This window comes from Phodopus roborovskii, unplaced genomic scaffold, assembly GCF_943737965.1.
Source record: "Phodopus roborovskii unplaced genomic scaffold, PHOROB, whole genome shotgun sequence".
Lineage (NCBI taxonomy): Eukaryota > Metazoa > Chordata > Mammalia > Rodentia > Cricetidae > Phodopus > Phodopus roborovskii.
In genome coordinates, this window is record NW_026125397.1 from 8,532,154 (window position 1) to 8,551,132 (window position 18,979).

Here is an 18,979-nt window from a genome sequence, read left to right on the forward strand (position 1 = left end):
TTTCAAGAATTATTCATGATAAAGGCCCAATGAAGCTTCCACTAGGTAGCACCGAGAATTCCCTTCTCATCAGGCACTTCTACTCTAACCCCAGTCTTATCACTTAGGTTAAAAAAAAAAGAAAAAGAGAAAGATCATAACTCATTAACCTATTAAAGTTCTTGTTATAACATAAAACTATAACTATAAATTGGGTCCAGTGTTAACATTTGAAATATCATTTTTTCCACAGGACTCTGTGTCTGTATTGCTTCATATCACCGTCCAGAAGTGAATAATTTTCCTTCACTTACTGATGTAGAGTGATGGGGATGGAGAATATTAATAAATGTGTTAATTTCACTGCAGTTTTGGTTTCTTCCCAGTATAATTCTGCATCACTAAATAGGAGCCTATTTGAAAATGTGAATAGTTAGTAAACTCTTCATACTAGTAGCACTGAACTTAAGGATTTTTTAAAACGAGTTTTGAACACAGTTGTCAAATTGTCAAATACTTGAGTACTCTCGCCAGCCTACTTTGAACAATTTGAGTGCATAAATTACAGTTTTCTTCCCCTTTTCTGTGACATCCAGTATACTCCACTTGAAGAGGATGAATGAAATGCATGTTTAAACTGTCTTGATATTTTTAATTACTTTCTAAGATGACTCATAACTGGAAGTGTTTGGAATGAGCTCAATAGCTCCAGATATTAACATTTTCAAGGACATGAAATGTCTGAAACAGGAGACACTAACAGTGTGTGTTTATTGCATTTTTTAAAATAAAGATGATCTATAGAAGAATGTTTGGAGAGAACCAAAAATGAGCTATGAATGCTGGTAGAGTTAAGGTTATAAAGTAAGAACACCCTTTCTTTGGTTCATGTTGGTGGTTAGGTTTACATTCATGATGACATAGTGAAATTCTGAAACTATTTTTAACTCACTTGAGCTTAAGTCTGAATCGGTGTATACCGGTTCCACTAGCTGTCTATCTGCCTGTGGCAGGCACGTCCTCAGACCAGCAACAAACAAACTTGGAGTAGCATTCAAAATTTACGTATAATGGTTTGGAATTCAATTTGTATCACAGTTAATTTTCTGCCTGGACACATATATCATTTCAACTTGTGAAATAGTTGCATTTTAACCTAGACATTATGATTGATTTATTAAATATGTGAAGATGCTACAATTAGGTAGAGATACAACTTAATTATTGTTTTCATCCTGGTAGACAAAATCGGTCATTATCAATTGACTCATGAGAGTTGGCAGTGCCCCTGCATCACCCAGAGGCTGAAGATTCAGTAAGGAAGGAGGGGATGGTAGAAGAGAGATGAAGACATGAAGGAGGCCCGAGAAGAAGGAAAGGAAGGAGTGGACCAGAGAAGAAGAAAGAAAGGAGAGTTTCCAAAACTCAAAGCAGATACCTTTATGGGAGATGATGGGATACAGGAACCCATCACACTTTTCACATACAAAGTCTTTTAAAAGACAAAACCGCCTACTCTAATCTACCTACCTCTCCCCTTTCTTCCTTCCTTCTCTCTCTCTTTTTCTCCCTTCCTTCCACTTTCTCCCTCCCTCCTTCCTTTCTGTAAGGATTCAAGCATTGTATTGGCCTGCCCCTGTCACCTGGCTGAATGCACTCAGGCAGTACTCTAGTCAGCCTAGGGTTCCATGAGTGCTAGTCTGCAGGCAGGGGTAAAGGACCCCTTTAAAAGACAGACCCCTGCCCACTTACCCACTTACGCTCTCTTTCTGGCTCCTCTCTCTCTCTCTCTCTCTCTCTCTCTCTCTCTCTCTCTCTCTCTCTCTCTTTTCTTCCCTTGCCCCTCACTCCCCTTTCTAAATAAACTTCTCAAGCTCTGTCTGCCTGGCTTGTTATCCCATCTACATGGTCACACTACTAGCCTGCTATGGAACCTGCTATGCTTGCCTGGTGGTCCCCCATATCGGACCCCCCTCCAGCTTTATCTTATCATTAAAAAAAAGAACAACACTCCCTTTTTTTTTCTCCCTTGAACTGGTGAACTCTTCAGTGGTACTAGTATGTGCATGGGAGCCACTTGTCTGAGCAATTTCAATTCAAGGCTGATATTGAAGGAACATTCGGATTCCCTTAGTTCTCACTCCATTTAGCATTTACTTAAAGGCCTGGGATAGGGAAAAAACAAGAGATCAGATGCAGAGGGAGAAGAAGGGATGATAGTGTGACCTGAGGGAAGAGGCCTGCGTAGGCGAGATGGAAACCTCACTTCAGACAGGAAGTAGGAGAGACTGCAGATCAGGGAACTGTCTCCTTGGGCGCTAGGCAGTCAGAGGAGGTCTGTAAGTAGTGACATCATCTAAGTAGTGCTGGGGTAGATTCAGAAAATACGTGCAGAATTTAGGGTAGGTGACAAGCAAGGGCTAAAAGATCTGTTTTAAGAGTGAAGCCATCAGCCAGGTAGTGGATGGATCACATGTTTAGTCCCAGCACTCAGAAGGCAGAAGTAGGCAGATCTTTGAGGTCAAGGCCAGCCTGGTCTACAGGGTGAGTTCCAGGACAGTCAGGGCTATACAGAGAAACCCTGTCTAGAAAACAAAGCAAAAATAAAGTACAGCTAACACTACTTATAAGCCCCAGCTTGAGGCAATGCTGGTAGAGAGGAGAGTTTGGCATCAGGAGGAAGGGGGAGATACCGAGCAAGTACTTGCGAAGATGAGGGTCTTTTAAAATCAAGCCTTGTGTGTGAGTTCGCTGCAGACATCACAGAAACGGCATTTTTGAAAAATGAAGATAACTTCAGAAGGGCTGGGATGATGGCTCGGCAGTTAAGAGCACTGATTGCTCTTCCACAGGACCCAGGTTCAAGTCCCAGCTCCCACATGGCAGCTCATGGCTGTCTGTAACTCATGTTCCAGGAGATCTTATACCCTCTTCTAGCCTCCATAGGCACTAGGCACACACAAGGTGCCTAAACATATATGTGAACAAAACACCCATGTGTGTAAAATAAATATAAAGTTTTAAAATAATGTATTGCTGGCTAGTTTTAATATCAGTTTGACACAAAATATAGTCATCTGAGTGGAGAGAGCCTCCACTGAGAAAAGGCCTCTCAGAGACTTGGTATGTATGCAGGCAAGCCTGTAGAGAATTTCCTTAACTCGTGATTGATTCAGAGAGGACCCAGCCTATTGTGTGTGGTGCTGTCCCTGAACTGCTGGGCTGGTATTCTATAAGACAGCAGACTCAACAAGCCATGAGAGCAAGCCAGTAATCAGCAGCCTCCATGGGCTCTGCATTCTTTCCTGCCTCCACGTTCCTGCCCTGTTTGAGTCCCCTTCTTGGCTTATGTCAAGTTTGTAATTCAGGATATGTAATCCAAATAATCCCCTTTTCCCCTAGTTTCTTTTAGTCCTGATGTTTCATCATAATAGTAGATAACCTATCTAAGAATGACTATATATGTATATATATTAATATATATGTACAGGCACATATATACATATATATGCACATACACACACATATATACACACATATATACATACATATATATCTGTACATACACATATATTCAAGACAGGGTTTTTTTTGTGTAGCCCAGGCTATCCCAGAACTTGCTCCATTGACCAAACTGGTCTTGAATTTAGAGATCTGTTTGCCTCTCAAGTGCTAGAATTAAAGGTGTGTGCCACCACCTTTGTTTTATTTGTTTATTTATCTCTTTGTTTTATTTGTTTATTTATTTGGGGACAGGGTTTCTCTTGTACCCTTGGCTGTCCTGGAACTCGCTCTATACACTAGGCAGGCCTTGAACTAAGAGATCCACCTACTTCTGCCTCCCATTGCTGGGAGTAAAGGTGTGTGGTGATACACAGCTGACAATGGATGTTTTAAACATGAATAAACTTATTTTTCAGTTTTAAATAATGAGAAAACATAAATCATATGTATATGGAATGACAGAAGCATCTGAGGAATTTTCGCTATATTAACCAAGAGTGACCACAAAGATAACCAAGCATCTCGGTCTGTGGCCTGGATTTGGATCCTTTGGAAGCTTCCTTACCTTGCTTATATGGAGTTCTGGATCCCGTCCCCCCACCCACACCCACATCCATGGAGAGCCATGGTGGAAACTGGTATGATTGCTTGAATATGTCTGGCAAAAGAATCCGAAATTTAATGTTGTTCTCAACTGGATAGCAAGTTCAAGTTCAAGGCCATCCTGACTCACATGAGATCTTGTCTCAAAAACAAAATGATAAGGGCAGAAAGATGGATGGCTCAGTAATGAAGCCCACATATTTATTTTTTCCAGAGGATCTGAGTTTGGCTCCCAGCTTACAACTCCCTTATAACTCCATCTCTGAGGAATCTTCTAGCCACTGGGGTATAAAAACACATGTAGAAGACATAGACAGACATACAAACATGCACATAAGTAATTACCCCCAAACAGCAACAACAATAACAAAACGTGGCATGAACAGCACTTGGGAGGCAAAAGCAGGAGAATCTCAAAGCTCTGAGTTTGAGGCCAGCCTGGTTTATACAGCAAATTCCAGGCCAGCCAGGGTTACATAGTGAGATCTCATCTAACAGATATATACTATATATGATTAAAAAAATACATAAATGTTTTCATTCAGATGGCTACATATATCAGAATTTTTTTGTCTTTAGTTTTTTTAGAATAAAGAACATAGAAAAAAAATTTTAAAATCACGTTTGAACTTGCTTTTTTTTTTTTTATCAAACAAAACAGAATCTAGATGGACTTGAACTGCCACTCACTGACTTATTTTGGTTAAGGTATTTCACCTGTCCCTGAACCTTGACTATAATTTTTTCTTATAATGTAATTGTGTGTGTGTGTGTGTGTGTGTGTGTGTGTGTGTGCGCACAGATATACACCTCCAGGCAACTAGAGAATAATAGATTCTCAGCAAATGCTGAAACTTCTTTTATTGTGAGCAAAATCTCTTAACAGACAGATCATTAGATAGACTTTTTTTTTTTTTTTTTCTGCCTGAAGTGTGTATTGATAAAGCCAGAGGTATGTTTGACATTCTAGGGTACCCAGTAACACAATATTTTTAATGAAAAGCAAAGGCTTTCTTGTGATGACCAGATGGCACTGTGATGTTTGATCGGGCTCCTTGGTTTTGCTGTGGTGAATATTGACGCCTTGCCCGAAGGGGTTAAGGAATGCCTTACTCGAGTTACATGAAGTAGCAGAAATTATCAGATGGAAACAGGAATGGGGAAGGGGAAAAGGCTCTATCCCAACCCATGGCTTCCAAATTCACTAGGCTTGTATTTACATCGGTTTGCTGTTGTTATTTTGGGGCCAGGGGCCACCACACAACACCCTGGCCCCCTTAACTGCTGCGCTAGCTGGGACTGCCATGTTTAAACAAAGCTGTGAGTCACACACAGCCTGCAGCTGCAGGGCCAGGAAGCCCTGCTGGAGAGGCCACGCCCCTCTCCCTGTGAATCGCTGGCCCGGGCAGGGGAGGGGCTGGCCCTTGCTAATGAGCAAGTTGCCAAGGCGAGACAGGAACTTCATTCCTTGCTGTGTCAGGGTCCCAGAAATTATGCCCCTTCTCTCATCATGAACTGGCTCTCGAGTTCCCCGGGAGTTGTGCTAACTGCTTATCACCCCAGCGGCAAGGACCAGGTCGTTGGGGAGAGCCATGCAAAGGGAGGCGACGAAGCCACCTCCAGGTAAGGAGACCAACAAACACCCCCTACCTGCCCCAGGAACAAAGTGACAGGGAAGTTGTCAGGAGGGAAGGGAATCAACTCTGCACTGGAAGCCTGACCGGGGCTGCAGCATAGACTATAGCTTGTTCTTTGCATCTCAGTCACCCCCCCCACATCCCACCCCCGTGTGCCAGAGCCCTTCGGATTACCAGGATGGGGGATGTGGTTCTGTAGCTCTCTACCAGTGGTTCAGCAGGTGCACAGGCAAATGCTGACTGATCAAATGACTGTATCGGAAACACTCTCTGTGAGATGGAATTCTTGAATGGGCTCAAAACTCCGCTGGAACTGTTAGCTGGGAAAGTCTGCCAAAAAGCAGGGAGGCTGGTCACTTTGCTAGCTGTTTTGAGAGTGGCACCCTCCGCCCCGCGCTAAAAGCAGACCTCTTAGGCAAAATGCCCAAGATACTGGCTGGTGGCAGTGTTGTTCATGTGCTTTAGCGTTCGTAGATTACTCCCACAGCCCGACACACCCCTACAAATGGGATTTTAAAAGGGAGTTTTTGTCAGCAGGCAACACTTTGCTACAGGGAGCATGGTTAATGTTAAATCACTTTATAGGCAGAGAGGGCAAATGTTCTATAGACCATGGAGACGCAAAGAGTCATCCTCTCTGTACTTTGTTCTGTTTTTCGAGGTTGGTCGCCCCCCCCCCCCTTTCTCTCCTAAATGACCTTCTCCCTAGGTGAACTTTTAATCTGCAGTCTTAGATATACATTGCAAATATTGGCCTGGAAGATTGCCAAGCAACAACAAAAAATTAGTTGTCAGTAAATCTAATTCCATCTTGATGCTAAAAGTGATAATGAAAACTTCATTGTTCTTGCGTGACTTAACTCCCTGGGACTTACACTAAAAGAATACCTCCTTTCATTGGTTTTTTCAAATCCCCAAACATAGGGACGTGGGAAAATCATAGGGAAGGCTGGAATATTCTGGGTTAGATCCTGGCTGAAGAACTTTGCTTCTCACATGTTGCCCATTGTATCGAGGCCATTGAATGAACTCCATTCCAAAGCTGAATGGGAGCCGGTGCCTTTGTGCACCATGTGCTACCATTTTCCTTCCTATTGCCCTTGAGGATTATCTGCCATTTTCCACCCTTGCTTCTGCACAACCAGCAAAACAGTTACCTTCTAGCAGCAAGTAGCCAGTCACGTCAAAACCCTAGCTGTTCTGCTTTGGCTCCCACATGGCAGTCCAAGTAGCCAGAACCCTGCAAGCTTGCAGGGTCTTAGGTGTCATTGGCCTCGGGCTGGGTGGGCCTGAGGACTGGAGCTGAGTCTTGGGTCTTGATTGTGGGTGTGAATGAAACCCCTGGGTTTGATGTCCAAACCTCTCATCCCATTGTTCTGACTCCAACACCAGCAATTCCTTCAGCTCTAGCAGTTTGTTGCTCTAACGCTTTTTGCACAAGCCTGCATGCTTTCCTGGACTCTCTTTCCTGTTGTCCAAAGTTTTGTAGCTTGTTACGGGTACTGTAGACGTGAGTGGCTTGAACAAACAAGGAGGAGGGGATTGTTTTTCAGCTATTGTGGAAACAGAACCAGAGTGTGCAGAGGAGCAGTGTGGACCATTGCCCAGCAGGATGTGCTTGTATGAGGACCGCATCTCTAGGGTGACTCCAAGCGGCCTTTCTGCTGGCTGCTATACGGTTTACCCCACCCTGAACTAGGATTTGGCTTTCATGGGGGGTAGTTACTGATGTTGGGAGGAGAATATGGAAAACTGGTGTGAGGCAGGAAGCAGGGAGAAAAGGGTCATTCCTCATTAATTTTTACCCTTAAGCTTAGGGTAATTTTCTTGGTTTTTATTGTTTATTTTGTTTTTTGAGACAAGGTTTCTCTATGTAACAGTCCTGGCTGTCCTGGAACTCAATTGTAGCTAGCTTTAAACTCTCTGAGATCCTCCTGCCTCTACTGCCCAAGTGTGCTACCACTGCCTGGCTAGTTTAGGGTAATTTATCAGCAAAGTACATATCTTTGGGAGGTACCTTGTTTAGCTTTGAATGGTTTAAGCTATTAGAATTGGCATGGAATAAAGGTTGGTGGAAGGAAGGGGGATTTTTGGGGTGGAAGACTATTGATCAGTAGTGACCACCCAAGGATGGTGATAATAGTTAGGGGTGAATAGGATGTTGGCTATGGATGGGTCAGCTGGCTGGTAGTTTCAGAATTAGGAAGGTGCTGTAAGGTTTCAGTGATGGTTGATGCCTATTTTGTAAATAAAGCCAAAGTAAAACTCATAAAGAGGGTAAATTCGATCTCACACGTCCTCCGATCTATGTAAAAGTAGCTGGGGGTAACTCAAATTTCTTGACCTTTCTTATCAAAAGACTCCATTTAGTCTAAATAATATGTATGTTGATGAACTATTTTTAGTTAAAAAAAATACAAAGGGTTATGTTTCTTGACTGCCCCTCTGGTCATGAAAACGAAGGATGGCAGGAATTTAACATCCGTGTAAGTAGTCTGATATTCTCAAATTCCTCATATTTCATTATCTCTGTTTATCAGATCCCATTTAGAAGACTTTCTCCTACTCCTGGTTGGGGCTCCCAATTATAGAATCTGTGTGTGTGTGTGTGTGTGTGTGTGTGTGTGTGTTGTTGTTGTTGTTGTTTGAGGTAGGATTTCTTTCTCTTTGTGTCCCTGGCTCTCCTGGAACTCTGAGATCTCACTGCCTCTGCTTCCCTAGTGCTGGGATTAAAGGCGTGTACCACCATGCTCCGCTAGAATCCTGTTTTCATATTTTCTTTTTTGTAATTTCTTTTCCCTCAAACTACCAGGACTTGAAAGAACATGTTAACATTAGTTTTCTGGCTGACTTTATACAAATGTTTCCAAAGGAAACTACTTTTTATGACTGGCTATATTTACAAGACTTTATTTACTTACTTGTTTTCCAGGCAGGTCTCTCAGTATTTGTTTTAGGAAAAGCAATTTTTCAACAAAACTGTATTACTATTTTCATGACTTTAGCATCCTTTTAAGGGGGAAACAAAATCCTGCTATGATTACTTTATATGTATTTGGTTTGTTCTTTTAATATTAATGTCAAATGATATTTTCTGTCTTATTGGAAACTCTTTCCTCCCAAAAAACTGATAGTTTGAAATAGGTTGAAGACTGAGTCTCTCTTGGGGACCAACATGGCTGGATTCACACACACTGCCTGACTCTCCTAGTGGTTAACCGTGTGCACTGCCAAGAGTTCAGTAAGTCTCTGCTATAAGTTGGATGTCACAATAGTCCTCCCCTTGCTGGGACAATGAAGTTAGATAATCCATGGGGCAGTGTTTGGCTCAAAGCCAGTCTGCTACTTTCCTTAATACTCTGTGCCATGTAGAATATTCTTCCTCAGTTTAACACCTGGCTTGGGGGGGGGTCTCATTTTGTCATGGGTTAAGATAGATGCATGACCATAAGGCTTAGCTGAGAATGATGTTGGAAGCTACGCATGGTGGTACATATCTACAATCCTGGCATTGGGGAGTGAAGGAGGATCAGGAATTCAAGCTAACCTTGGCTTTCTAGAACATTCAAGGTCAACCTGGGTCATATGATGCCACATCTCAAACAAAGTATCCACCATCACAACAACCAATAAATAAAATGACTTATGGGAAACTGGGTGTGGTTAGTGTGTTCCTATGATTTCAGCATACAAGAACAACCAGGGGGATGAGGATTTCAAAGCCATCTTCAGCTACGTAGCAAGTTTGAGTCTACTCTATAAGACCCCTTCTCTCACTCACTCCCCATTCCAGGTAAAGACAGTGGGAAAGGTAGAACAGTACAAATCTTTTAGTCTTTGGAATTCTGAAAGTCCTCGGAAATGTGTTTTGTTCCACAGCAATTTCGAGTTGGCTGGAGACAGCGGCACATGGAAGTTAGGCACAGAAGTCCATATAAACATGGATGGAATGTGGCTGGGGCCTTTTTGGCAACTAGTCTCTCTCCTGTCTTCATACCTCCCTCCTCCACTTTGAGGAACTGTGCCCAGCTGCATGCTATGCAGAAAGCACTGACTCTTTTATATCTGTATTTCAACTGTAAACATGTTCATCTTATCAGTTCCTTGTTCTATAAGCCTAGCCAGCCTGTCACTCAGTTACTCCAAATACAATCTCCATTTGTCACTGAGAATCAGATGAATTGTCCCTTTGCTAGTGTTTCATGAAGAAGGTGACCCTGTCAGTCAGTCCCTTTTTCTCACTGTGACCAGGACCTGAGAAAGCCTGAGTAATGTCTTTGACTCCCAGTTAGAGGCTTCAGCCTATGAGCCCAATGGATTTCTTGAATCAAGAGTAGGCAGCATGGCAGAAGGAGAGGGTGGTGGAGGAGGCAACCAGGAAGCAGCAAGCATATAGGAGATAACAGCTGACAAAGACAGCCCAAGTGGCCTATTTCTTCCTACTTGGCCTCACTTCTAGAAGTACTTTATCACCTCCCCAAATAGTGCCACCAGCTGGGACCAGGATTTCAACACATGAGCCCATGGAAGACATTTCATATTGAAAATTTATCAAAAAGCATGTGTTGGGGGTAGAGAGAGGTACCCGGATGTCGACAACCCTGAGCTGCTGATGGTCAAGTTTAGCAGGTATCTGAGAGCAAGGGCTGTTAAGGCAGAGAGGTCAAGACGCATAAGAGTCATAAGCCTAGAGGAAGCCCTGTAGCAGATGACCAGCAGCAAACAGCCCCGCATGGCTAGAGGGCTTCGGAGAGCAGGAAGTTCTGGAGAGGATGATGGTTGTGTAGAACATTTGGGTTTTTTGGTTATACTTAAGAAAAAGATGGGGCAACATGGAGGGGAGAGGGTTTTGAGCAGAGGAAGAACACAGGGGAGAATTCAGTTTTAAAAGGTCCCTCTGGAATAGAGGGTTGATGATAAACTGTAGAAAGTGCAGCCACATGTAGGAGGTGAAGGTGACAGTGGCCTGGGCCAAGATCTTAGTCATTGCAGTAATGGAGAGAGTGGGTCATGAACTCCCAGGGGAAGTGTCTGCAGGATTTCCTGACGCCTGTTGTGTGAGCAAATTCGAATAAAGGTTGTTGAATGGATTTGGGTCTAAACTCTGGTAAGGATAGAGTTGTCACTGCCTTAAATGGGAAACTTCCTACAATGTATAGAAGGAGGTTGTATTGGGAAGATCCAGACACCAGCCTCGAATTTAAGTTTTAAGAAAAGGCAGGATTACTTTTCTTGATGAGTTTGGCCATTTTGTTTTTCTGTCATGGTGCTGGGGATTGAACTCAGGGACCTGTGCTTGTCAGGCAAGAACTCTACCACTGAACTGTGCATCCAGTCCAGGGCCATCATTTTTATGTGACACCCCATGACATTTAAAATTTGGATATACTGTGCGTGCCAGTAGTAATTCCTTCCAAATTTGTATATCATCTGAAACTGTGGATGGCATACTTATTAATACCATTTACATTGCAGTTAGTTAAAGCATATTTCCTGATTCTACTTTTGTAGGATTTAATGAGGAAATGCATTCTTTGTACCCATCCTTGTTGGTTAATTGTTTTCTTAATCTGGCCCTCAACTTAATGACATAAAGGCTTTCAAACTTGATGTTTTTGGTCTGTAGTGAGGAAGCCCTACCCATAATTTCTTCTCAAGTCATAAAGTTGCACGCACTCTTGACTAGGCAGATTTTACCTTCATTTAGGCAGCAAAACATTGCCTTTCATTATCCACATCTTTAAAGCATGGTGTGTGTGTGTATGCATGTGGGTGTGTGGGGGGGTTGGATGGGTGTGTGTGGGTGTGGTAAGGGGAACTATTTAAAGTTATCTTCATGGAATTTGTTATTAGGTTTATGATTTTCTTTTTTATGATAATATTTTTAATTTAAATTTGAAACAAACTTGTTTTACATATCACTCCCAGTTCCCTCACCCTCCTTGTCTCCCCCTCCCCTCACCAACCCCCATCCCATCCTCTTTCTGCTCCTGAGGGAGGGTAAGGCCTTCCATGTGGAGTCTTCAAAGTCTGTCATATCATTTGGAGCAGGGCTTAGGCCCTCCCCCATGTATCTAGGCTGAGAGAATATGCCTCTATGTGGAAATGGGCTCCCAAAGTCCATTTGTATACTAGAAATAAATACTGATCCACTACTAGAGGCCCCATTGACTTCCCAGTCCTTCTAATTAACACCCACATTCAGGGAATCTGGGTCGATCCTATGCTGGTTTCCCAGCTATCAGACTGGGGTCCATGATCTCCCCCTTGTTCAAGTCAACTGATTCTGTGGGCTTCTCCAGCCTGCTCTTGACCCCTTTGCTCATCACTCCTCCCTCTCTGAAAGTTTATGGTTTTCAAATAGAAGGGTTTAGTGATCACATACTACATCCCCAACCCACTGGTAAAACATCCCTTGTCACTCATGCACACTGCTTCCTTCTCTTGTTGTGCTCCAGCTCTGTCCTCTCTTGTCTCCTCTTAGTGGAGCTTGCTCTCATGGATAACCTTATCATTGTCATTTATTTAGTGTGTGGTGTATATGTATGTATGTATGCATGCGTGCATGTATGTATGTATGTATGTATGTGGCAGACTGTCTATGCTGCATCCTATACGTGGAGGTCAGAGGACAAGTTGAGGGAGTTGCAGCTGGTTTTCCCCCCATGTTCCTGAGATCAAGCTTAGGTCCTCAGGGTTCGCGGCATGGCTCTTACCTGCTGAGCCATCTCGCCAGCCCTCCTCATTCTTTTTATATGTCAGGTTCTGGTACTAAGTGTTTGGCGTGTTGCACAGGCTTGGGGATGGGCTGCACAGCAGCTGGACTTCAATCACGCCTTAAAATTTATTTTTATGTTATGTGTGATGTCCCCACCAAGAGATCCTCAAAGCTTCAAGGAGCCAGCGATGCCCGAATGTAAACACAATGCCTTAGTGTATCTGCATGAGGGCATCAGATCTTAGAGTTACAGACTGCTGTGAACTGCCATGTGGGTGCTGGGATTTGAACCTGGGTTCTCTGGAAGAGCAGTCAGTGCTCTTAACCACTGAGCCATCTCTCCAGTCCCAAAGTCACTTTTAATATTGAGGGAACACCAGAACAAATTCTCCTTTTCTTTTAGTTCTCACTTCCTGCAAACCTCAGTCTCACATGTTTGGACAAACCCCTAGCACACTAGAGACCTGGGCTGCCCTGCTGGGAGTTCTTTTTCCATGCTTCCTACTCTTAAATGAATGAGGCCTCTAGATCTGCTGCCTTCTCTACTCTTGATTTAGCTCTGCCTAAGGGTCCCTGGGAAAGCTCTTACATCTTTGGGGCATCACTGCGCGTGCTCAGAACTGCAAAACTAGGCTGGCCTGTCTTACCCCCGTTTGTTTCCAAACGATGATGTGTTGACAAACCTCACTTAAATTTCTCCATCCGACGTTTACTGGCCTGGTCCAAACCTTTCATTTCAAACAAATGCTTAGACACGGGATATTTTGTTTTGATGATGGATCATGAGCCTTTCATTTTGGTAAGAGGTGGAACGTAAGAAGTTCATTATTAGAGGAGTGAAGGGATGGAGTGAATTCAGACAGGAGCAGCAGAAAGCTGCCACACTTGGCACTTTGAACTGGCAAGGTTTTTATTTATAGACGTAAACAGGAACCATGGAGACTGGTTGGCCACTCCCCATATCTCAAGTCCTTTAAATACCAAGTCCACCAGATTATCTGTGTCCTGCAATTGTATATGGTAGCTGCTTTTTGGCTAAGAGAACATTTCTATAGGGGAAGTGGGGTTTATTATATACAAGGATCTTGGTCACAGGGCAATGGTCCAGTCTCTTTTCCATCCAGTGACTGGTCATGTGATGAAACTTGTGACAGGCTTATTTACTCTTTAAGACCATTACCCATCCGTTAGCTTTGTAATCTGATCATTTCAGGTTGACCATGGTGGCTCTTCATGGGTATCTTTCTATCATCTTGTGTTTCGCAGCTAAATGAATCATCTTTTTATTAAAATTTAAAATTTGGATTTTATTTGCCTAGATCATCTTATTTCGTTCGATGCATACATTTAGTGTGTGTGTGTGAGAGAGAGAGAGAGAGAGTGAGACGGAAAGAGAAAGAGAGAGAGGAGGGAGAGAGATGAATGTGTAGTATCTATACGGTGAGGTGTGAGTATGGAGGCCAGAGGAAGATGTTAGGTGCCCGGCTCTGTCACTCTCTGCCAAAATCCTTTGGGGCAGAATCTCTCTCTGAACCTGGACGTAGGTTGGTGGCCAGAAAGCTCCAGCAACCTTTCTATCTTTGTGTAGCACAATGCTGGAATTAAAGGCATGTGGGTGGGAGCTACAGGCATGCGAGTGGCTACGCCTAACTTCTTACGTAGTGCTGGAATTCAAACTCCCAATGTTCATTCTTACACAGTAAGCCGTCTTACTCCCTGAGCTCTAGTTTAGTAGTGTGCCATTAGCAATTCCCAGGCAGTGGACTATAGTCATTCTGGGCCTTTTTAGAAGTAAGACCTGTGGATAGAGTAGGTTCCCATAGGAAGGATATGTCATCTTTTCTAAGATGTTTAGGACACAGTACTTTAGAGGTTTCCTCATCTATGAACCCAGTATAGCAGCACTTTTATTCCCTTCACTTGGTTCATTCTAAAAAAATTAAAAAATATAGTTGAGAATTACCAAAAACCATATTCTGTGTCTTATATTTTTTCTCCAGACCTTTCACTTAGCTGGAGCTCTGACATTTTGATGAGATTTGCTTTGTTCATGTAAGTACTTAGACTTAGGGATCTTGTCTGTGGGAGGTTTCTGTGGATGGGCTGGTTAGTTGTCTGAGCAGAGTGCTTATTGCACTTTAGGCAGTTACTAAAAGCTTGAATGAATCAACAAATAAGTGTGAGAGGGAAAAGGTGTAGACATTTGCACACATAGGCTGGGAGCCAAACTGCATTGCTGGGATGGTCTGAGTTCTGGGCTGTAGTCATGGACCATTACTCATAGTCTGGAGGCTTTGGGTCTTTCCTTTCTCTTCAAGAGCTGTTCTGGTATTGATTGAGTTAACATGGCGAATCCTAAGAGGAGTGCTTGTCTTAGAGGACAGCTCCTTTCCTGTGGTGATGGAGATCAGTGAGAGCCTGTCAGTGAACAAACTAGAAAAGTACTGAAAAGCAAGTTTGGAGTTAATTTGTTAATAGTTTTGGAAGTGAATGTTTGCTTTGATACACTTACAGGATAACATTGTTGTCTTAACTGTTTGGAACAATCATGCATTTTAGATTACCTATCTTAAGCACTACAAAAAGAATACATAAAAAGTGTCTGTTTTTGTTGTTGGTTTGTTAATCCTGGTGAGTGCTTTGAGCAGATTTTGTGTCACCCTTTTGGCCCATATAAAGACTTCATTACCTTCAATGAAGTCCTCTAGGTCAGTAAGATTTGACTGTGGACTACAGAGTATTTGCTGGTACATTACCATGTAGCTATTGTGCTTATACACCCCCTTTTTTGCCCTTAAAATGTAAATATATATTTAATGGGTAGCTGTTAACCTTATAAACAGGAAATAATTAAGCTTTCTGGAGCAGATATCCACAGTTATCCCGTTCTGGCAAAAGGAAAAAAAAAAAAAAAGTTTGAAAACATGGGTTGGAGAGATGGCTCAGGGGGACAAGGGCAGTCACCATCAAGCTAACTGACACCTAGCTGATGCCCTGAGTTAAATTCCTGGAACTCTGCCCACACGGTGGAAGGAGAGAACGGACTTAAGCAAGTTGTCCTGTGACCTTCGGGAGTGGAAACTGTTAAAACGTTACTATTTCTCTCTGTGAGGCCCATAATGCCATTCTTCAGCCATCTGTTAGTCTACTGGGCGGTAGATTTGGAAAGTGTCCCACTAGCCTGCACTCGGATCTCCCTGTACCTGAACCTGACACTCTTTGCAAGATCCTGCTTATAAAATGCTCACAGAACAGGCTGCTTTGCGTGCATCGTGGAGGCAGAGGTGGAAGTAACTAGAAGGAAGAAAAAACTAGAAGGTGAGACAGATGGAGGTCAGCTCTGTGAGCCTCTTAAAAATGCAAAAGCCATTTTCCAGAGGGGAGAAAGAATGTGTGTGTGACCTTGAAGTTCTGTGGACCCTCAATTACCCACTTCTGCCCTAGACCCCGCCCCCGCCCTGCCCAGGCCCCGCCCCCGCCCCGCCCAGATCCACTCCTCCTCCATTTCCTGTCAGCAAAGAGTAGTGATAGGTTTCTTTTTATTAAGCAGAAAATGCCTCTCACTTGGAGCAATGCACCTAGGAGAAACACTCTAATTTTCCATCAAATTTAGAAATAAACTTTCTGAACTCAACAACTTCTAGAGATTACTATTCAGAGTATATTGTTCTTTGCTCTCAGACCGTTTGTATAATAAGACAAGAAAAAAAATATTCTTTGGGTTTTGGGTTTAGTTTTTTTCTGTAATACTCTTTCCAAAGTATAAGGGACACTGGATAACTCCAATAACTATGTCTTCACACTCCAACAACTGTTTGTTCCTATGTCTTCCTCCACCCCAAAACTTTTTTTTTTTTTTTTTTTTTAAAGACAGGGTCTTACTGAGTAGCCTGTAGGTGTGGAACCCAGTATGTATATACCTGTCTGGCCTTGAACTCACAGAGATCCTCCTGCCTCTGCTTCCCTCGTGCTGGAAATAAAAGCATGTGGTTCCATGTCCAGCCTATCTTTTAACATTTTTAAAATTCTATCATCTGTCTGTCTTCTATCATCTATCTATATGCATGTGTGCATGTGTGCCTGTGGAGGGCAGAGGACCAGTTGTCTTCCACCCTGTGGGTGCTTGGGATGGGAGTCAGGATGTCCTTGGTAGCAAGCTGAGTCTCCTTGATGGCCTGTGTCACTTATTTCTAAGATTTAGAAAGGTGGAACTTGACATATGTTCTCATGCTCCTAGCTAGTCAAACCAGACTTGAATTGGGATGATGTAATTAATTTAGTTAAGTAATGCTTCACTAAAAGTGAATGCTTGTATAAAGATGCTTTACTTCTAAGCTGCTGTGTAACTGCAATGGAAGGGCTGGGGGAATGGCTCAGTAGTAAAGGCTTGCTGTGTAAAAATGATGAGTAAATGTAAGGAAAGCAATTGTGAGAACTCCAGCTTTAAACAAGATTGCAAGGAAGATCAATGAAATTGAGGTGCATTCTAGAAGCATGTTTTTAAGCATACCTCTTTTAAAGGATATAATTTTCAAAGAATTTTGGCTGAGCAATTGAGGTTCAATTTGGCTAAGAAAAGACAAGTTGGCTGCAGGAAGTTGAAAGGGACAGGCTATTTATAGGTGGTCTAGAAACATGTAACTTGATTAAGATGTTTTATAATTAATGCTTCACTAGAGTTACACGTGTGGACCTGTTTATTTCTCTCTGTTCAAATAATACAAATGTGTCACTGTCATCAGGTAAAAATGATGCAGACACAAATTTTTATAGCATTTTATTATTTTAAACTCATTTTCATTGATAACAATTTTAGCCTTGAGGCAGGGATAGGTACACTCATATTTCTGGATTAAATTTATTTGAATTATAGCATTCTGAAATTCTCTGTAATACAGTGGAGTTGGATAGTTTTATATTTAGATATAGTTAGGTAATTATATAAATCTTACTTCCCATTTCTTCAGATTTGTGTGTGTGTGTGTATGTGTGTGTGTTTGTGTATGTGTGGTTGTGTATATTATGTGGACATCCGTGAAGCCAGAAGAGAGTGTCCAATCTCTTGGAGCTGGAATTACATTATCATTTTGAGCCTTCTTATATGGGTGTTGGGAACCAAACATGGGTGTTCTGTAACAGCAATGGGTACTCTTAACTGCTGAACCATTTCTCAAGTCCCTAAGTCACCCTTTTGTCTTGAGTAAGATTCTGTCCTGCAGAATGAATAGGAGAAAGCATGGTGATACATGTTCCTGGTTCCAGTACTTGAAAGACAGAGGATTGTCACAGGTTTGAGGTAAGCCTGATTGCAGAACAAATTTTCAGGCTGTGTAAATCAGAGAAAATCTGTCTCAAGAAGAGTCAATAGATAACAGAATATGAGTGACGTGATATATTATAAAAAGCCTGTCCATTTCAATTTTGGGTTTTAGTAAAATCTATAAACTAAAAATGTAAGCATCCAGAATATATGACTTGAATGTGAAATGTCATTCTCCACATGCTTAAGTGTTTGACCACTTTGTCCCTGGCTGGTGGTGGTCTTTTTTTGCTGTTATGAAATCTTCTCATATAGGTCCACATCAGAAAAGCTAACGGGTTGTAGGCTGGTTCCAATTCTGGCCAATGTTCTCTATTTCCTGATCAACTGAGACATGAAGGACTGTTTGATTTGTATGTTCTTACCATCATGAGCTTTCTCTGACATGCCCCAAAATAAATCTTTCTCTTTTGGTGCTCTGCTAGGTATTTTATCACAGCCATGAAAAGAAAAATATGGAGCCATCATGCAGAAAGGGCTGCATATGTGACTAATATAGGGCCATCCATCGGTACCTTGGTATGTACACATGTGGTACCTAGGCTGGGAGGCAGCTCTCTCTCCATAGGTAACTTCTCTACTTGGTTAGCTGAGGTTTTTAGAGCATGGCCATGCCAAAGGTTGTCAGATGTCTTACACATTTGTGATTTCTTCACAATGAATATCCTAAGAGATATAAGGAGAAGCTATTAACTGGACTCTAGGAGCCAATCAGAAATGCTTGAGTTTGGCTATATGCTATTTGCCAATTAAATCAATCATAGACCAGTTCAGATTCAAGAACATGGAGGAATGGCGGGGAGAGAGGCTACCCTGTAAGACATTCATTTAATGTTACCTAACTATCATCCTGTATGGCCTAAGTAGTCACTGCTTCCATTTGCAGCCAGCCAAGTTGCCCAAGACCCCTGTCTGTTTACATTCAGAGAAATTTACTCTGAGGGGTTATTGGAGAAAGAGTACATGATAGTTTTGAGATCACATAGTACATATGAAAACATCCAAGAGATTATGGGAAAATAATCTGCAGGGTTTGAGTTACTTGTGTCCCAACTCCCAGTACTTTGGGTACATGTGTACACCCTGTCATCTTTAGAAACTGAACACAGCATACACACCGGAGCAGCAGCCCTGTAAAATTTCCATTCCCTCTTGTTTTAGAAGTTTATGTTTTATTGTGCCTATTATTACATTGTACTTTCTTTTCACCATTCTTCC

The 18,979-nt window shown here is 42.4% G+C and overlaps 1 protein-coding gene across 3 annotated transcripts in view; it reads left to right on the forward strand.

The window, feature by feature from the left end:
• Positions 1-18,979, forward strand: part of Arhgap18 (Rho GTPase activating protein 18) — a 205,936-nt gene that overhangs the window by 56,579 nt on the left and 130,378 nt on the right. Inside the window, exon 1 of one of the 3 annotated variants that reach the window (XM_051175461.1) lies at positions 5,502-5,709. The exons of the other annotated variants lie outside the window; for them this stretch is intronic. Coding sequence (XP_051031418.1) covers positions 5,597-5,709 — 113 coding nt within the window. The 5' untranslated portion in view covers positions 5,502-5,596. Of the gene's footprint in view, positions 1-5,501; positions 5,710-18,979 lie in introns of those variants that run through there. 3 annotated transcript variants of the gene reach the window in all.